This window comes from Rhinopithecus roxellana, chromosome 7 (assembly GCF_007565055.1).
Source record: "Rhinopithecus roxellana isolate Shanxi Qingling chromosome 7, ASM756505v1, whole genome shotgun sequence".
Classification (NCBI taxonomy): domain Eukaryota; kingdom Metazoa; phylum Chordata; class Mammalia; order Primates; family Cercopithecidae; genus Rhinopithecus; species Rhinopithecus roxellana.
In genome coordinates, this window is record NC_044555.1 from 69170591 (window position 1) to 69187368 (window position 16778).

A 16778-nucleotide genomic window follows, 5' to 3' on the forward strand; every position below is an offset into this window, starting at 1 on the left:
GGCTTTAGAGAAGGGTCGTGGAGACAGGCAAGAAAACACACAAGGCGGCATTGTGCAAATTCAATGTCAACTCCTTACATTTGCCCCACATCCCTTTCTAATTCAAGGCCACTCAGTTGATTCCTGCAGAGACTTTCATTCCAAGGTGGCTTTCCACCTTCCAGTGGTACCTCTGTAGCTGCCCCGAATCACTGCACCATCAAAAATCTCCTTAAATAAAACCAGCCTCTGAACGCACTTGACAAGGTCCTGCATGTTGAAGCCTGCAATCTGCAAAACTGCACCATCTTTCTAAAGCTTCCTGGTGCTTGCATTTTGAGAGGAGGATGAAGTTAATTATTGGAGGTGGAAAATAAATATCACAGAGCAGCGGGACATGGGGGAGCTTGCAGCATCAGCGAATCATGGACTCTCACCCTGCTACCCAAACAGAAAACGGAGCCCTGGAGACTTGAACAGAAGGTTGAGTATTTATAAGAAATGCCTGTGTGGCACTCCGGGGCCACTGGCAAATATTTCAGAGGCTGGTGTATTTTCCATAACGAATGACTGTTTGGGTGGGCAGGAAGTGGAGTCGCTATGAGTAGTCAGAATAACATTCCAGGACTGTAAATGCTTAATGAGCGTGTGTGTGCATGCACAAACACACACACACACATTCACACACACACACACAGAAAGCGCCACCTTCCTCAAAGACAGGAAGTCCTTCATTGTTGAAGGAACCAAAATAAAATGACTTGTGGTTTTCCCCATGTCCTCTTGCGTTGTAAGTAAATACCTTCATAGAAATTCTGTTTCTCCAAACCCTATTTATTCCCCATTCCTTGCAGAAAAATGCTGGTACATTTTTACCCCAGGAGGCACAGTCACCCCAGAGCCACACAGCAATGGATATTTAAGAATAAGGTAAGGTTGAGTATTTTTACTTTTATTTTTTATTTTTTGAGACAGGGTCTCCCTCTGTTGCCCAGGCTGAAGTGCAGTGGTCTGATCTTGGCTCACGGCCTTGATCTCCTGGGTACAAGAAATCCTCCCACCTCAGGCTCCCAAGTAGCTGAGACTACAGGCATGCACCACTTGTCTGGCTAATTTTTTTTGGGTTTTGCCATGTTACCTTGGCTGCTCTCGAACTCCTGAACTCAAGCATTCCACTAGCCTCAGCCTCCCGCAGTGCTGGGATTACGGGCATGAGCCACCACACCTGGCCTCTTATTTGTAATTTTTACAGGATTTTTATTTATTTTTATAGATTTAGGGGATACCAGCACAGTTTTGTTGCATGGAGAGATTGCAGAGTGCTGAAGTCTGGGCTTTTACTGTAACTATTACTCAAATAGTGTACATTGTATCCACTAGGTAATTTCTCATCCCTCACCTTCCTCCCCCTCTCTCTCCTTTCCCAGTCTCCAATGTCTGTTATTCCACTGTCTATGTCCATGTCTACACAGCGTTTAGCTCCCACTTATAAGTGAGAACATGGGGTGTTTGTCTTCCTGTTTTTGAGTTGTTTCACTTAGGATAATGCCCTCCAGTTCTATCCATGTTGCTGCAAAAGTCATGATTTCGTTCTGTTGGGGGGCTGTGTAATATTCCATGGTGATATGGTTTGGCTGTGTCCCCACACAAATCTCATCTTGAATTGCAGCTTCCATAATTCCCACATGTTGTGGGAGGGACCCAGTGGGAGACAATTGAATCATGGGGGTGGTCTCCCTCATAATGTTCATATGGTAGTGAATAAGTCTCACGAGATCTGACTTTTTTAAAATTAAGTTCTAGGGTACATGTGCACAACGTGCAGGTTTGATACGTAGGTATACATGTGCCATGCTGGTTTGCTGCACTCATCAACTCATCATTTACATTAGGTAGTTCTCCTAATGCTATCCCTCCCCCAGACACCCACCCCCCAACAGGCCCCAGTGTATGATGTTCCCTGCCCTGTGTCCAAGTGTTCTCATTGTTCAATTCCCACCTATGAGTGAGAACATGTGGTGTTTGGTTTTCTGTCATTGTGATAGTTTGCTGAGAATGATGGTTTCCAGCTTCATCCATGTCCCTGCAAAGGACATGAGCTCATCCTTTTTTATGGCTGCATAGTATTCCATGGTGTATATGTGCCACATTTCTTAATCCAGTCTATCACTGATGGACGTTTGGGTTGGTTCCAAGTCTTTGCTATTGTGAATACTTGTGCATGTGTCTTTATAGTAGCATGATTTATAATCCTTTGGGTATATACCCAGTGATGAGATTGCTGGGTCAAATGGTATTTCTGGTTCTAGATCCTTGAGGAATCACTGCACTGTCTTCCACAATGGTTGAACTAATTTACACTCCCACCAACAGTGTAAAAGTGTTCCTATTTCTCCACATCCTCTCTAGCATCTGTTGTTTCCTGACTTTTTAATGATTACCAGTCTAACTGGCATGAGATGACATCTCATTGTGGTTTTGATTTGCATTTCTCTGATGACCAGTGATGATGAGCATTTTTTCTTTTTTTTTTTTGAGAAGGAGTCTCACTCTGTCACCCAGGCTGGAGTGCAGTGGCCAGATCTCAGCTCACTGCAAACTCCGCCTCCCGGGTTTACGCCATTCTCCTGCCTCAGCCTCCCGAGTAGCTGGGACTACAGGCGCCCGCCACCTCGCCCGGCTAGTTTTTTGTATTTTTTTAGTAGAGACGGGGTTTCACCGTGTTAGCCAGGATAGTCTCGATCTCCTGACCTCGTGATCCGCCCGCCTCGGCCTCCCAAAGTGCTGGGATTACAGGCTTGAGCCACCGCGCCCGGCCGATGAGCATTTTTTCATGTGTCTGTTGGCTGCATAGATGTCTTCTTTTGAAAAGGATCTGTTCATATCCTTTGCCCACTTTTTGATGGGGTTGCTTGTTTTTTTTTTTTTTTTTTTTTTTTTTTGTTTTGTAAATTTGTTTGAGTTATTTGTAGATTCTGGATATTAGCCCTTTGTCAGATAGGTAGAGATTGCAAAAATTTTCTCCCATTCTGTAGGTTGCCTGTTCACTTGGATGGTAGTTTCTTTTGTCGCGCAGAAGCTCTTTAGTTTAATAAGATCTCATTTGTCTATTTTGGCTTTTGTTGTCATTGCTTTTGGTGTTTTAGACATGAAGTCCTTGCCCATGCCTATGTCCTGAATGGTATTGCCTAGGTTTTCTTCTAGGGTTTTTATGGTTTTAGGTCTAACATTTAATCCAACTTGAATTAATTTTCTTATAAGGTGTAAGGAAGGGATCCAGTTTCAGTTTTCTACATATAGCTAGCCAGTTTTCCCAGCACCATTTATTAAATAGGGAATCCTTTCCCCATTTCTTGTTTTTGTCAGGTTTGTCAAAGATCAGATAGTTGTAGATGTGTAGTGTTATATCTGAGGCCTCTGTTCTGTACCATTGGTCTATATCTCAGTTTTGGTACCAATATCAAGCTCTTTTGGTTACTGTAACCTTGTAGTATAGTTTGAAGTCAGGTAGCGTGATGCCTCCAGTTTTGTTCTTTTTGCTTAGGATTGTGTGAACAATGCGGGTTTTTTTTTTTTTTTTTTTTTTTTTTTTTAGTTCCATATAAACTTTAAAGTGGTTTTTTCCAATTCTGTGAAGAAAGTCATTGGTAGCTTGATGGGGATGGCATTGAATCTATAAATAACCTTGGGCAGTATGGCCTTTTTCAGGATATTGATTCTTCCTATCCAGGAGCATGGAATGTTCTTCCATTTGTTTGTGTCCTCTTTTATTTCCTTGAGCAGTGGTTTGTAGTTCTCCTTGAAGAGGTCCTTCACATCCCTTGTAAGTTGGATTCCTAGGTATTTTATTCTCTTTGTAGCAATTGTGAATGGGAGTTCACTCATGATTTATCTCTCTGTTAAAGGTGTATAGGAATGCTTGTGATTTTTGCACAATTGATTTTGTATCCTGAGACTTTGGCAAAAACTGGAAGCATTCCCTTTGAAAACCAGCACAAGACAAGGATGCCCTCTCTCCTATTCAGCATAGTGTTGGAAGTTCTGGTCAGGGTAATCAGGCAAAAGAAGGAAATAATGCATACTGAATTAGGAAAAGAGGAAGTCAAATTGTCCCTGTTTGCAGATGATATGACTGTATATTTAGAAAACCCCATCGTCTCAGCCCAAAATCTCCTTAAGCTGATAAGCAACTTCAGCAAGATCTGATGGTTTTATAAGGGGTTTCCCCTTTCACTTGGTTCTCATTCTCCCTTGCCTGCCACCATGTAAGATGTCCCCTGCTCTTCTGCCATGATTGTGAGGCCTCCCCAGCCACATGGAACTGTGAGTCCATTAAAACTTCTTTCTTTTATAAATTGCCTAGTCTTGGGTTTATCTTTATCAGCAGCATGAGAGCAGATAAATACACATGGTGTGTATATATATCACATTTTCTTTATCCATTCATGCACTGATGGACACGTAGGTTGATTCCATATCTTTGCTATTGTGAATAGTGCTACAATAAGCATATGAGTGCAGGTATCTTTTTGGTAGAATGATTTGTTTTCCTTTGGGTAGATATCCAGTAAGTGGGATTGCTGGATGAGTTGGTAGTTCTGATGAACAGACTTTCTAAACCTAATAAAACCAATTTTTTCCTGAGAAAGCAGTCCCATTGCTACAGATGGCAGGATTCCCCCCTTCCTGTGTACATGGCCCAGTTCTGGTCTTCTTTCCAAATATATGAGAGATGGAAAGCTTTTCTCCACCCACTCAGTAATGTCAAGAGTCAAATCCCTAGGTAAAATTAGCTGCCAGTGAATTGTGTTGATGAGCATTTTAGGAACCTCCAATGGTGTAGTGGCATCAGGAGCCTGCCAGATGGGGAATGAGAAGGTTTCTTCCCAGAAGAATTTCCAATCAGCTGGGTATTGACAGGCTAGAGCATTTAGTCCCATGGATGGCTTGAGTTGCTTCATCCAAACAAATGTTGGAGAGAAGTTCATTCTCATCTGTTGTGTAGAAGATCACTCTCCACTTCCAAGTCTCTGTTTGTCATTAAAGCCCCATCAAGTCTGCTGTGCGCCTCAGAGCCGGATTCCAAAATGCCCTCAAGCTGCCTTCAAGCTTTCTGCCCACAGCTCTGTAACCAATTTGGGGCACGTGTACCGTCCACACCCAGCAAGTGAAAATGCCAGTTAAATAGGCAGGCATCTGACTTCAATAGGCATGCATTCTCTTTCCACAGGGCAGATAGGGGATGCAATGGAATGAACGTTTAACTCACCTTCTCCTAATTTATATGTTTGAGAATCCCAATCTTTACTATCATGGTGCTACGATCTGGACATCTGTGTCTTCCAAATTTCATGTGTTGAAATGTTCACCTCTAAGGTGATGGTGTTAGGAGGTGGTGCCTTTGGGAGGTAGTGAGGTCATGAGGGTGGAGCCTCATGAATAGGATGAGTGCCCTTATAAAAAGGGACCCAGAAAGTTCCCTTGCCACTTCTACCATGTGAGGGCACAGCAAGAACATAGTGTCATCTATGAACCAGGGTGGACCTAGCACCATGTATGAACCAGGAAGCCGGTCCTCACCAGACACTAAATCTGCCACAACTTGATCTTGGACTTTCGGCCTCCAGAAATGGAAGGAATAAATTTAGGTTGTTTATAAGCCACCCATTTTATGGTGTATTCATTATAGCAGCCTGTAAGGCTAAGACAGATGGTATTTGAAGATGGGGACTTTGAAAAACAGGTCATGAGAATGGAGCCCTCATGATGGGATTAGTGCCCTTACAATTAGAGACATAAGAGAGCTTGTTCCCCACCCTCTCTCTCTCTCTCACCACCATTTGCAGACACAAGAAGGTAGCCACCTGCAAACCAAAGGGAGAGTCCTTTCCAGACACTGGATCTGCTGGCACCCAGATCTTGGACTTCCAGCCTCCAGAACCATGAGAAATTGATGATTGTTGCTTTAGCCAGTCAGTGTATTCTATTTTATTATAGAATCCCAAGTGGACAAAGGCAGGGAGGAATATTATCCTGTTTCTCCAATGGTTGTCATTAAAGCCCCATCAAGCTTGCTGTGTGCCTCAGAGCTGGATTCCAAAATACCCTCAAGCTGTCTTCAAGTTTTCTGCCCACAGCTCTGTAGCCAATTTGGGGCATGTGTACCGTCCACACCATTCCATGCCCTGGAAACTGGCATGGAAAACAAAAATTGCATAACCTCCCTCATACGTGAAATCTAAAAAAGTCAAACTCATAGAAGTAGAGAGTAGAATGGTGGGTGTCAGAGGATGGGGGCATGCGGTGTATGTTGGTCAAAGGGTACAAAGTTTCAGTTAGACAGGAAGGATAAGTTCTGGTGACCTATTGCACAACAAGGTTAGTGTATTTGTTTGTTCTGACATTGCTATAAAGAACTATGTAAGACTGGGTAATTTATAAAGAAAAGAGATGTAATTGGCTCATGGTTCTGCAGGCTGTACAGGAGGCATTGTTGGGGCGGCCTCAGGAAACATATAATCATGGCAGAAGATGAAGGGGAAGCAAGCATGTCTTACCATGGTGATGGAGGAGAGAGAGGAGTTAACGGGGAAGTGCCACACACTTTCAACCCATCAGATCTCATGAGAACTCCCTCACAATCACAAGGGGAGCAAGAAGGAAGTCCACTCCCATGATTCAATCACCTCTCACCAGGCCCCTCCTCCAACACTGGGGATTACAATTTGACATGATATTTGGGTGGAATCACAGAGCCTAACCATATCAGTGACTGTAGTTAATAATATATTGTATATTTTTTAATTGCTTTAAAAATTGGATCTCAAATGTTCTCACCATAAAGAAATGACAAATATGTGAAGTGATGATTATTTTAATTAGCCTGATTTGTTAATGCCACAATGTATAAATGTATAAAAAATCACATTTTAACCCATAAATACATGTAATTATTATTTGTTAATTAAGAATAAAAATAAACTGAAAACTAAAAGTAGTAAGGGGAGTTCCCTCCATGAAGGATCAATGAGTACATGCCGTAGATTTGATTTTGACAGCAGGAAACAAGGTTGCAACAGTCCTAACATTGCGTGATAAATGTTTGCTATTAAAAATATTTTTATAATTTGCCTCAATAAGCTAGGACATAAGTTATAATCTATTAGGTAGGAGTATATTCATTCAGTGGCTCACTGCTATACTCATAAACAGCTTCATCCTACTTACCCAAGAAGGTTAGTTTTCATGAAGACTGCTCATCTGAATAAATTTGGTTGCGAATACTAATTATTGAAATTAATGGATACCTACTGTGGCTGTCTATTGTTCTAAGTATTCAACACATATTCAAGTGGATTTCATCAATGACTAAAGCAAGGCTCTATTAACCTATTTACAATCAAGAAGGCAGCCCACTGTGAGACTCACGATGGTGGCCCACTGAGAGACTTCTCTCCCCAGCCTCTGGTAACCATCATTCTACACTCTATCTCCATGAGATCCACTTTTTTGAGTTCCCATACAGGAGTGAGAATCTGCACTGTCTTCCAGTGACTGGCTTACTTCACTTAACATCATGACCTCCAGTTTCATCCACGTTTGAACAGTTTTAATCAACATGAAATTCACAAGAAAGCAAAACAGTGGAAACAGAGGACTGCAGTCAATTGCCTTGATCAGAACCTGATCAAGGACTAGTCACCACTTTGGAAAACACCATCTATGGAAATCCTCCTGCTGCTATTTGAGTTGCCAAAACAACACATCAGTGTTGGCAGTTCTGGTATCTATGTCAATGATTGTACCTAGAGCAAACCTGTGGGTCTTTTGTCCCATCCCTGTCTTATCATTTACCTATTAAAATGCCATGGTGTTTTAAAATAAGAGTTGCTTTCCTGTTACATTTCTGTTTTACATTGCAGTTACAGCCTCAAGTATATGTTTGAAAATTATTTGTGCTCATTATCAGTGGTTTTCATTACATTTTTGTGAAAGGAATGCTGTAAAACATTCACCATGGAAGAGAGTCTAACTGAGAAAATGATCCTTGGAGGCATTAATCTATTTACAACCAAGATGGCGGCCCACTGTGAGACCCACAAGACTCAAAGTGGGCTGCTATCTTGGTTGTAAATAGGTTAATGGAGCCTTGCTTTAGTCATTGATGAAACTCACTTGACTCTGATTTACAGGTGTGTGTTGTTATTTGCGGCTTGCTGAATGGGGAGACATACAGAGGTTTAGAAAGTAGTCTGTGGGCCACTACCTCTTCTTTATATAGTTATTGCTTGCCCAAGTTATATTCTGATACCATTCTTTCAATTTTCTTAGATCTTCTCTTTTTTTCTTTTTAAAATTTTATTATTATTATTATTATTATTTTAGAGACAGGATCTTGCTCTGTTCATCTGACTGGAGAGCAGTGGTGCAATCATGGCTCACTACAGCCTCAAACTCCTGGGCCCAAGTTATCCTCCTGCCTCAGCCTCCCAAGTAGCTGGGACTGGAGGCACATGCCATCAAACCCATCTAAATTTTTTAGTTTTTTTGTAGACACAAAGTTGCACTGTGTTGCCCAGGCTAACCTCAAACTCCTGGCCTCAAGCAATCCTTCCACCTTAGCCTCCCAAAGTACTAGAATTTATAGGCATGGGCCACTGTGTTCAGTCTTAGATTTTCTTAAAGCTTGGAAATGTTTGATCTCTGTGTCTTATATTGTAATGCTTCAATTTTTTTAAGTCTCTGTGTGGATTTAATCTGCAACCCCACCACAATATGTTAAATCTTCACAGTGCCCTCATAAACTGGCGGCTCCTTCCTGAATTCCACCCATTTAGTCAGCTGAAACACAGAAAGCTTTGGTATATATAAAGAAAAAAAGGCAGGTCAGTCCCAGAATGACTCACAGTCTTGTTTGCTAATTAGATCATGATCTGAATGAGATTTGATGAGAGAGATAGCAGTCCTAACCAGTGGTTCTCAATGTCGAGGGAGCATTAGAAGCTTATGGAGGGCTTGTCAAAACACGGAATGCTGGGTCCCACTCCTTCTCATTTGGCGGGTCTAGGGAAGGATTCTAGAATTTGCATTTCTAGCAAATTCCCAGGTGATGAGGCTGGTCCAGTACCACACTTTGAGAATCACTGGGAAGACTGAAGAAAGTAACATGGGAGTTTTTCTAAGACATTTTATTTGTAGCCAGTGAAGACATCTTATAGTCTTCTCCCTTTTGAAACTTTGTGTGCAGACAAGCAGGACCTGAAAGACTTACCCAACAACAGCTGTCTTGGACTATGTGTTATAGGACAACAGAGGCTGTATGCCCACTGTGCAGTAACAAACTAATACATTGAGACAGCAGAGTTTGCAGCAGAGAAAGAGCTTAATTATTGCAGGACACTGAGTGAGAAAAATGGGAGGAGACTCTCAAATCTGCCTCCCTGTGGAGTCCTGAGCTGTAGTTTTTAAAGGGATTGTAGAGGATAAGGAGCTGGAAAATTGGGGTCATTGACTGCTTTGGGTAAGGAGGATGAAGTCATCAGGATATGGAAACTGCATTCTTTGGTGAGTTAGCTTCTTGTGGTGTCCTTCAGACCAGCTGGCATCAGTAGTTTCATCAGTATGCAGGACCTGAAAGAATATCTCAGAGGGAAAACTTGTTTCATAATGTTGAAGTTGTTATCTACAAAGTAGTTAAGGGAACTCTAATCAAGGGTCTATGTGATTCTAGGACAAGAGGCACCAAACAACTATGACAAAGCAGGTCAGGGAGCAAACTGACCTCAGGATGAGTGTTGAGTGTGCTGTGAGTTTGGTTTATTTTCATTTCTCCCCCTTCTTTTTTCCCTGATAAATTTTACAAAGTTTATAGAGATGATTTTACATGTGTGTTGATAGTTCAAGATGTAGCTCTGCCCTACTATGAAAAGTACAGAAATCCTTCTCACAAAGATCATAGAATGAGTAAAGGTTTGGAAAAGTAGATTCAAGGGAAGTTATCTTTCAAGAATGAAACTAGGTGGTCAGCAAGACAAGACCATATAACAGGTCCAGATAACCACGTGTGGGCTAAGGAACATGATGTATTACCTGTTCTTGGTTCTTCTATCACCAGGACATAATTTAGGGACCAAGCTTTAGAAAATTTAGCACAAAAATTTAAGGAGGGAGGAAGGGAGTAATATATTAACAAATTGGAAATAAACTGAAATTTTATCTTTCAGAGAGATGTGCAGAAATGACGCATTCCAGGGTATAGACCAGATATGGCCAACAATTTGGGAGTGAGCTCATGAAGAGAACACATTAGTTAATTATGAGAAAATTGCTATCAATTGCACACAGAATGCTGAGCTAAAATGATGGTAACCTGTGTTTAAAATGTATAAAAATTAGTGTGCAGGCACTGATTTGAAGTATGCAAAATGAAACTTTTCTTCCCTACAACTTGGCCTGAGATCCCACCTTGCTTGATTTATGTTTCTCCCCTGCCCGACCCCGGATGGTTCCACTGACATTCCTACAGGTTTCTTGGGAGCTCTTCCTCTCAGGGTCTACTTCTGTGGAATCATACATAAATCACGTGGATATAACAAGGCTTACAAATGAAATGAGAGGGAATCTAAGTGTTTTTTAAAAATATAATTGTATTTTTAATTCTTTTAAGGAATGAAATTTAAAACTGATGAAAATTGGGTTTTGCTTTAGCTTTTAAGATGGATGTATTGAATCCTCAGATTCCTGTTTTTCTCTGGGAATTTTACCCATGGGAGGCATCTAATGCTGGCCTTGCACCAGCAAGAACTGCATATTTATTCTAATTTTAGTCCAGGATCTGCAGAAGCACAAGCCTTGCCATGGTGCTTCCTCAAAGGATGTCAACTGAATAAACAAAAAAGTTTGACTCAACATTGCACCTTTCCACTGTACAAAGCATTTTTCACTCCACTGTGGCTCCAATAGCAGGAGAAAGAACTAGTACTCAATTCAAGAACCTTGCTCTTTGTTTTGTCCACCCACATGGCCCATTGATGGAGGAAGCCAGGCACCCAAAGTTCTGCTTACACAGAAGGAACAGACAGAGAAGTTTTAGAGACCTAAAGAGGAGAGTCTTCATACCCATACTTCTTAGAAAATAATTAATGTTTCCCCTTTTTCTCAGCAAAGAAGATGACATTATACTTTTTTTTTTTAAGAAAGGGAATATTTTAGATTTAACAAAATTTAGTTTTTCATAGTTTAGCTTGATTGGTACATATTTTTTAACAGACTTTATTTTCTAGAGCAGTTTTAAGCTCATAGCAAAACTGAACACAAGGTACAAAGAGTTCCCCAGAACCCCCGTCCCTATAAATGTATAGCCTTCCTCAACATCAATTTATCAACAATGGAATATTATTCAGTGCTAAAAAGAAATGAACTCCTGAGCCATGAAAAGTTATGTATCTTTGTTGTACCAATATCTATATCATCTTGAAACATATAAAACATATCTAGAAATATATTGAAGTTATATATATAATATTAGAATGGAATATATGTTGGAATGAAATATTTTCTATATATTTATATATAAATATATTAAAAATATATATAAATTTTTATAGAAATATATATTTACATATAATATATAAATTTATATAAAATAAATATCATATATAACCTATCTTTATATATTTTATATAATATATTTACATATTAAATATGAATATCATATATAATATAAATATATATATAACCTATATTTGCCTAATGGAATACACTAATATACATTTAAAAAGTTTATTATGAGTATCTGCTATGGTTTGAATGTGTCTCCTAAAAAGCATATGTTGTAAACTTAATTCTTAATGCAACAGTGTTGGGAGGTGGGGACTTTTGGGAGGTGTTTAGGTGATGAGAACGCCACTCTCATGAATGGATTATAAAAGCCTTTGAGGTTGTGAGTTTGATCTCTTGTTCTCTCTCACCATGTGATGCCTTCTCCATGGGAGGAGACAGCAAGAAGGCCCTCGCCAGATGCAATCCCTTGATTTTAGACTTCCCAGCCTCCAGAACTATGACTGAAATAAATTTCTGCTCATTTTCAATTATCCAGTCTGTGGTATTCTTTTATATCAGCACAGAACGGACTAAAATGTTATCTCTTGGTTGACATACCCCTTAATCATGGTTCTCATCTTTTCCAGCCAGGCAAAATGACACTTTCAGCCATGAAGAAATGTTCCCTATCTTTCCATCTTCTCAATTCAAGGACCTCGCTTTTCCTGCTAATTATTCTAGTAGATTTTCAGTGCCCTCTCAGCAAAAGCAATACATTTTGTGGCCCTATATTTTGCAGAAATCACCTCATAAATTATTCAATGCACAATTAAACAAAAACTTTATTTCTGCATTGCTCAATATATATATATATGTATATATTGAGCCAGTTAAAATTGTGCATTCAGAATACATTGTCTGGAAGGTCATCCATGTTGCTGCTTTTCATTATGACTGACATGCAGGAACCACACCAGAAATCCTAAAGGTGATAATAATTATAATTCACTATGGAATAAACCTAAAACATTGTTGAGATTTGTTGTTTACAGGCAAGAGTGCAAAACTCAGGTTCACCTCTTCCTAGAAGTGCCACCTAAAACTAGTTCCCTTCTCTCCCTCAACTTGGGCTTGGGGCCATATAGTGCATACACACCTCTGGGGTTTTCTGAAAGACTGTAGACTTCAGTGCAAAATGCCCAGCCCAGTGCCTAGCTCAAGATACTCAGTCAAGAGTCATTAATATTTTAAGTAATGGTAAGGAAAATATCAGAAAATACACACTAAAATATGGTTAAGGAAAATTCCAGAATGGAGCCACTTTATTTGACCCAACAGAGACATGACATGTTTAGAAGCCTTCTGTTTGCATGAACTATTGGGAAAGCAGCTACAAGTTGATGTTGGATCCTGTTTAAATGCTGAAGTACATATACTAATTCTCCTGTTTCCGTGTCAGACTCTGCAGGAAGATCAAGGAGTAATAAAAAGAGCCGAATATCTGCAGCTGCCAAGACCTCAGCTCTAATTCTAGATTTGCAGCCCATGGCTGCACAATAGGCACAAGAATGAACCTACGTCACCACCAAGGAAAGTGGCACAGCTGAGCTGTACCCACGTCTGACTCCAAGGGACCAGCTTTTGACAGCTATTCACATCATCTGGTTTCTGTGAGTCCCAATTCACACATGGAAAACGGACGAATACTATCTGCTTCATCAGGCATTCCTGGGAACCTAGAGGAAACACTAGTCAATATCACTTACTTAGCATACTGGAGTTATCTTTCCATTTTCTTAATTCAAGAACCTTGCTTTTTTTGCCAATTATCTTAGTAGTTTTTCAATGATCTCTCTGCAAAAGCAATATATTTTGTAGCCTTATCTTTTGCAGAAATCACCTTATAAATTGTTTGATGTACAATTAAACAAAAAACTTTATTTCTGCATTGCTCAAAGAATATATATTCATTTGTTATAAAATATTATAGCGTTCAGGTCTCATACATTGATTGATTGATTGATTGATTGATTGTTATTTACTTTTTCTCTTCAACTTCTATTTTATGTTCAGAGAGTTCATGTACAGGTTTGTTAAATGGATAAATTGCACGTCACGGGGGTTTGGTGTACAGATTATTTCATCACCCAGGTAATTAGTATCCCATAGGTAGTTTTTTGATCCCCACCCTCCACCCTCAAGTAGATGTTGGTGTATATTGTTCCCACCTTTGTGTCCATGTGTACTCAATGCTTAGCTCTCACTTATAAGTGAGAACATGTGGTATTTTGTTTCCTGTTCCATTCCTGTGTTAATTCGCTTAGAATAATGGCTTCCAGCTCCATCCATGTAGCCGCAAAGAACACAATCTCATTCTTTTTATGGCTTGTTAGTGTTCCATGTTGTATATGCACCCACATTTTCTTTCTTCAGTCTGCTCTTAATAGGCATCTAAGTTGATTCCTTATCTTTGCTATTGTGGATAGTGCTGCAATGAACATACACATGCATGTGCCTTTATGGTAGAACAATGTTTATTCCTTTGAGCATATACTGAATAATGGGGATTGATGGGTCGAATGGTAGTTCTGTTTTCGTTTTTTGAGAAATCTCCAAACTGCTTTCCACAGTAGCTGGGCTAATTTACATTTCCACTAACCATGTATAAGTGTTTGTTCCCTTTTCTCTGCAATCTTGGGAGCATCTGTTGTTTTTGACTTTTTAATCATAGCCATTCTGGTGTGAGATGGAATCCCATTGTGATTTTAATTTGCATTTCTCTGATGATTAGTAATATGAAGTATTTTTTCATGTTTGTTGGCTGTGTGTATGTCTTTTTTTTAGATGTGTCTGTTCATATTCTTTGCCCATTTTTTCTTTTTTTTCTTTTTTTTCTCTTTTTTTCGGAAATAGTATCTTGCTCTGTTACCCATTCTGGAGTGCAGAGGCATGATCTTAGCTCACTGCAACCTCTACCTCCCGGATTCAAGCAATTCTCCTGCCTTAGCCTCCCATGTAGCTGGGACTACAGGCATGTGTCACCACACTTGGCTAATTTTTGTATTTTTAACAGAGACAGGGTCTCGCCATGTTAGCCAGGCTGGTCTCAAACTGCTGGCCTCAAGTGATCTACCTGCCTCAGTCTCTCAAAGTGCTGGGATTACAGGCGTGAGCCACTGTGCCTGGCTGTTTGCCCATTTTTTAATGTGGTTGTCGAACATTTTTCTCTGACATCAACACTGTACACTGCAACAATGTCGGTAAGTGTTTATATATATTATTTTGATTATTTTTTGCCTTAATAATGCTCTCTTATCACTTCCATCATAGGATTCCCTTCTGTCTGTCTGAATGTTTTCTTATCCAGGCTTCATCTGGTCATGTGTTGTTGCATGACTTTTGTTAAATCTTTTAGTATCCTTGGTCTACGTGGCTTCTGTCATTACACATCTTCTAATAAAATGAGAAAATTATAATGAAGCGCTTTTCAAATCTTATGGCAGTACTTCTTGTTCTGCCTGACCTTCCTTTGTGATCCCATGGTTACAGTTACCGAAAAATAAAATAAAAAATCTGATGGACTGCAACTGCATGCAAGTATATAATTCATCTCGACCTCTTACTTTACTAGTGCACTTACTAGAGATTTCAGCTCCAACGTGATTCATTCTATAGGCATGTGGAAAGAGCTTTAAAGAGATTTGGGAGAAGTGCAAGCTTTTGTGGGCTCCACCCTTAACACTGAAGCCATGCACCAAGCCCGAACGGGTCCAGCTTGCTTTATTTATCCTGGCAAATTAACTGGCAGTGGGCCGTTGTTTTGTGGGCATAAGGGCTATACCAAGATCAATTAAACCTTTCAACTAATGAGAATTTCCTTCATCTCATTGAACATATACCATTTGTGATGATGAAAACTGAACACATTGAGTCTCCCCTCTCTTGAAAAGCAAACGTGATTTTTTAAAATTCTTCTTAATTTTTCTCATGCTAATTTTGTGGCTCACAGCGGGAGAAGCAGAGTCTGAGTCATGTCCATCGACTCAGTAAAAGCTGTACCCTGAGGTTGTCTCCATACCTCTATGAGTCTTTGTTGTGAATACCTGCAGGGAGCCATTATTTCTGGGCTTTCCTTCCAGTGGGCTGTGGTGCCCCCAATTCCTGCTGGATGACCCCATGAGCCATGAATCACAGTGGGGTTCAGCAGTAAAGGGTGCAGTTTTGCAGGCCAGCTGGGACTGTTCTCTGGCCTGTGGTTCTCTAAGCTGATTTGAGTACACTTTTTGACAAAGGCAGATTTTCTTGTTTGAAGCTGCATTGCCTCAGTTTGGGCTAATTAAGGAAGGTTTTACAGGAAGCTAATAAACCTTTCAGCAACTGCAACCAGTGCACACTTGGGATTATAATAATTGGATCTCAAAACCCAAATAAAAATTCCCAGTGTACTTCCTTCAATACTTTGCTCTGTGTCTCCAAATCCTCTTTGTACCTGGCTACAGTTTCATTTTTGTCCTCATACTCTAAGCTTTCTTCTCTTTGTGTCTTTGGCTTCCAACATACTAATAAATATTGAACAGTCAAGGGAACTAAACTTTAAAATAATGGAAAAGAAAAAACATCTTAATGTGATTGTTTTGAATCTGGTGATATTGAATGGATATCTGTCTTTGTTATTTTTAATTGTTTGCATGATACCCTCAATTCATTATCTAGAAAAACAGTCCCCCTTTCAACCTCCCCACCCTGGTTGAATGAGACCTGTTACTCATAGTCACTCAGGTTCAAATATTTTTTAAAACTTATATTTCCTCTTTTACAAGCAGACAATCACCAAATTCTAAGAAACTCTGTTATATTTTGCAAGTATTTTCCCCAATTTCTATTTTCTCTGGAACCACTTTATATCAAACTTTTATTAATCCTTGTCTAAATCATGACAATCACCTCCTAACTAATTTTGACCAGGTGATCAATTAATTTTGCCTAATGGAAATCAGTCCAACTCAATTCTCTATTAATTTTCGTGAAATTTCTCACTGATCTGACAATCACCACCTAACTAATTTTTATGAGGAAGCCAATTAATTTTGTCTAATGCAAATCAATCTAAGTCGCCATGCCCCTTTTAATGTTGTTTAAATTCCTTACTGATTACATACTCCAAAGTATCTTGCTAAACCAAAAAGAACCCCACAACTGTTCCATATTGACTATCCAATTAATTCCAATATGGAACATGCTTTAAAATGCAGTATAGG

The 16778-nt window shown here is 39.7% G+C and overlaps 1 protein-coding gene across 1 annotated transcript; it reads left to right on the forward strand.

Moving 5' to 3' along the window:
• Positions 1 to 369: 369 nt before the first annotated feature.
• LOC104678270 (putative uncharacterized protein encoded by LINC01546) lies at positions 370 to 13480 on the forward strand. Its single transcript, XM_010383488.2, has 3 exons — positions 370 to 462; positions 834 to 909; positions 12980 to 13480. Exons 1-3 carry the CDS (start codon positions 377 to 379, stop codon positions 13046 to 13048), a joined length of 231 nt encoding a protein of 76 aa, XP_010381790.1. The 5' UTR covers positions 370 to 376; the 3' UTR covers positions 13049 to 13480.
• Positions 13481 to 16778: the final 3298 nt, after the last annotated feature.

Excerpts from the sequence above, each read along its gene's own strand:
- LOC104678270 (XM_010383488.2), top strand. The coding sequence starts at position 377 with ATGGGGGAGCTTGCAGCATCAGCGAATCATGGACTCTCACCCTGCTAC. Across the intron at positions 463-833 it reads CCTGGAGACTTGAACAGAAG|AAAAATGCTGGTACATTTTT; the intron begins GTTGAGTATTTA and ends CATTCCTTGCAG. Across the intron at positions 910-12,979 it reads AATGGATATTTAAGAATAAG|ACTCTGCAGGAAGATCAAGG; the intron begins GTAAGGTTGAGT and ends TTTCCGTGTCAG.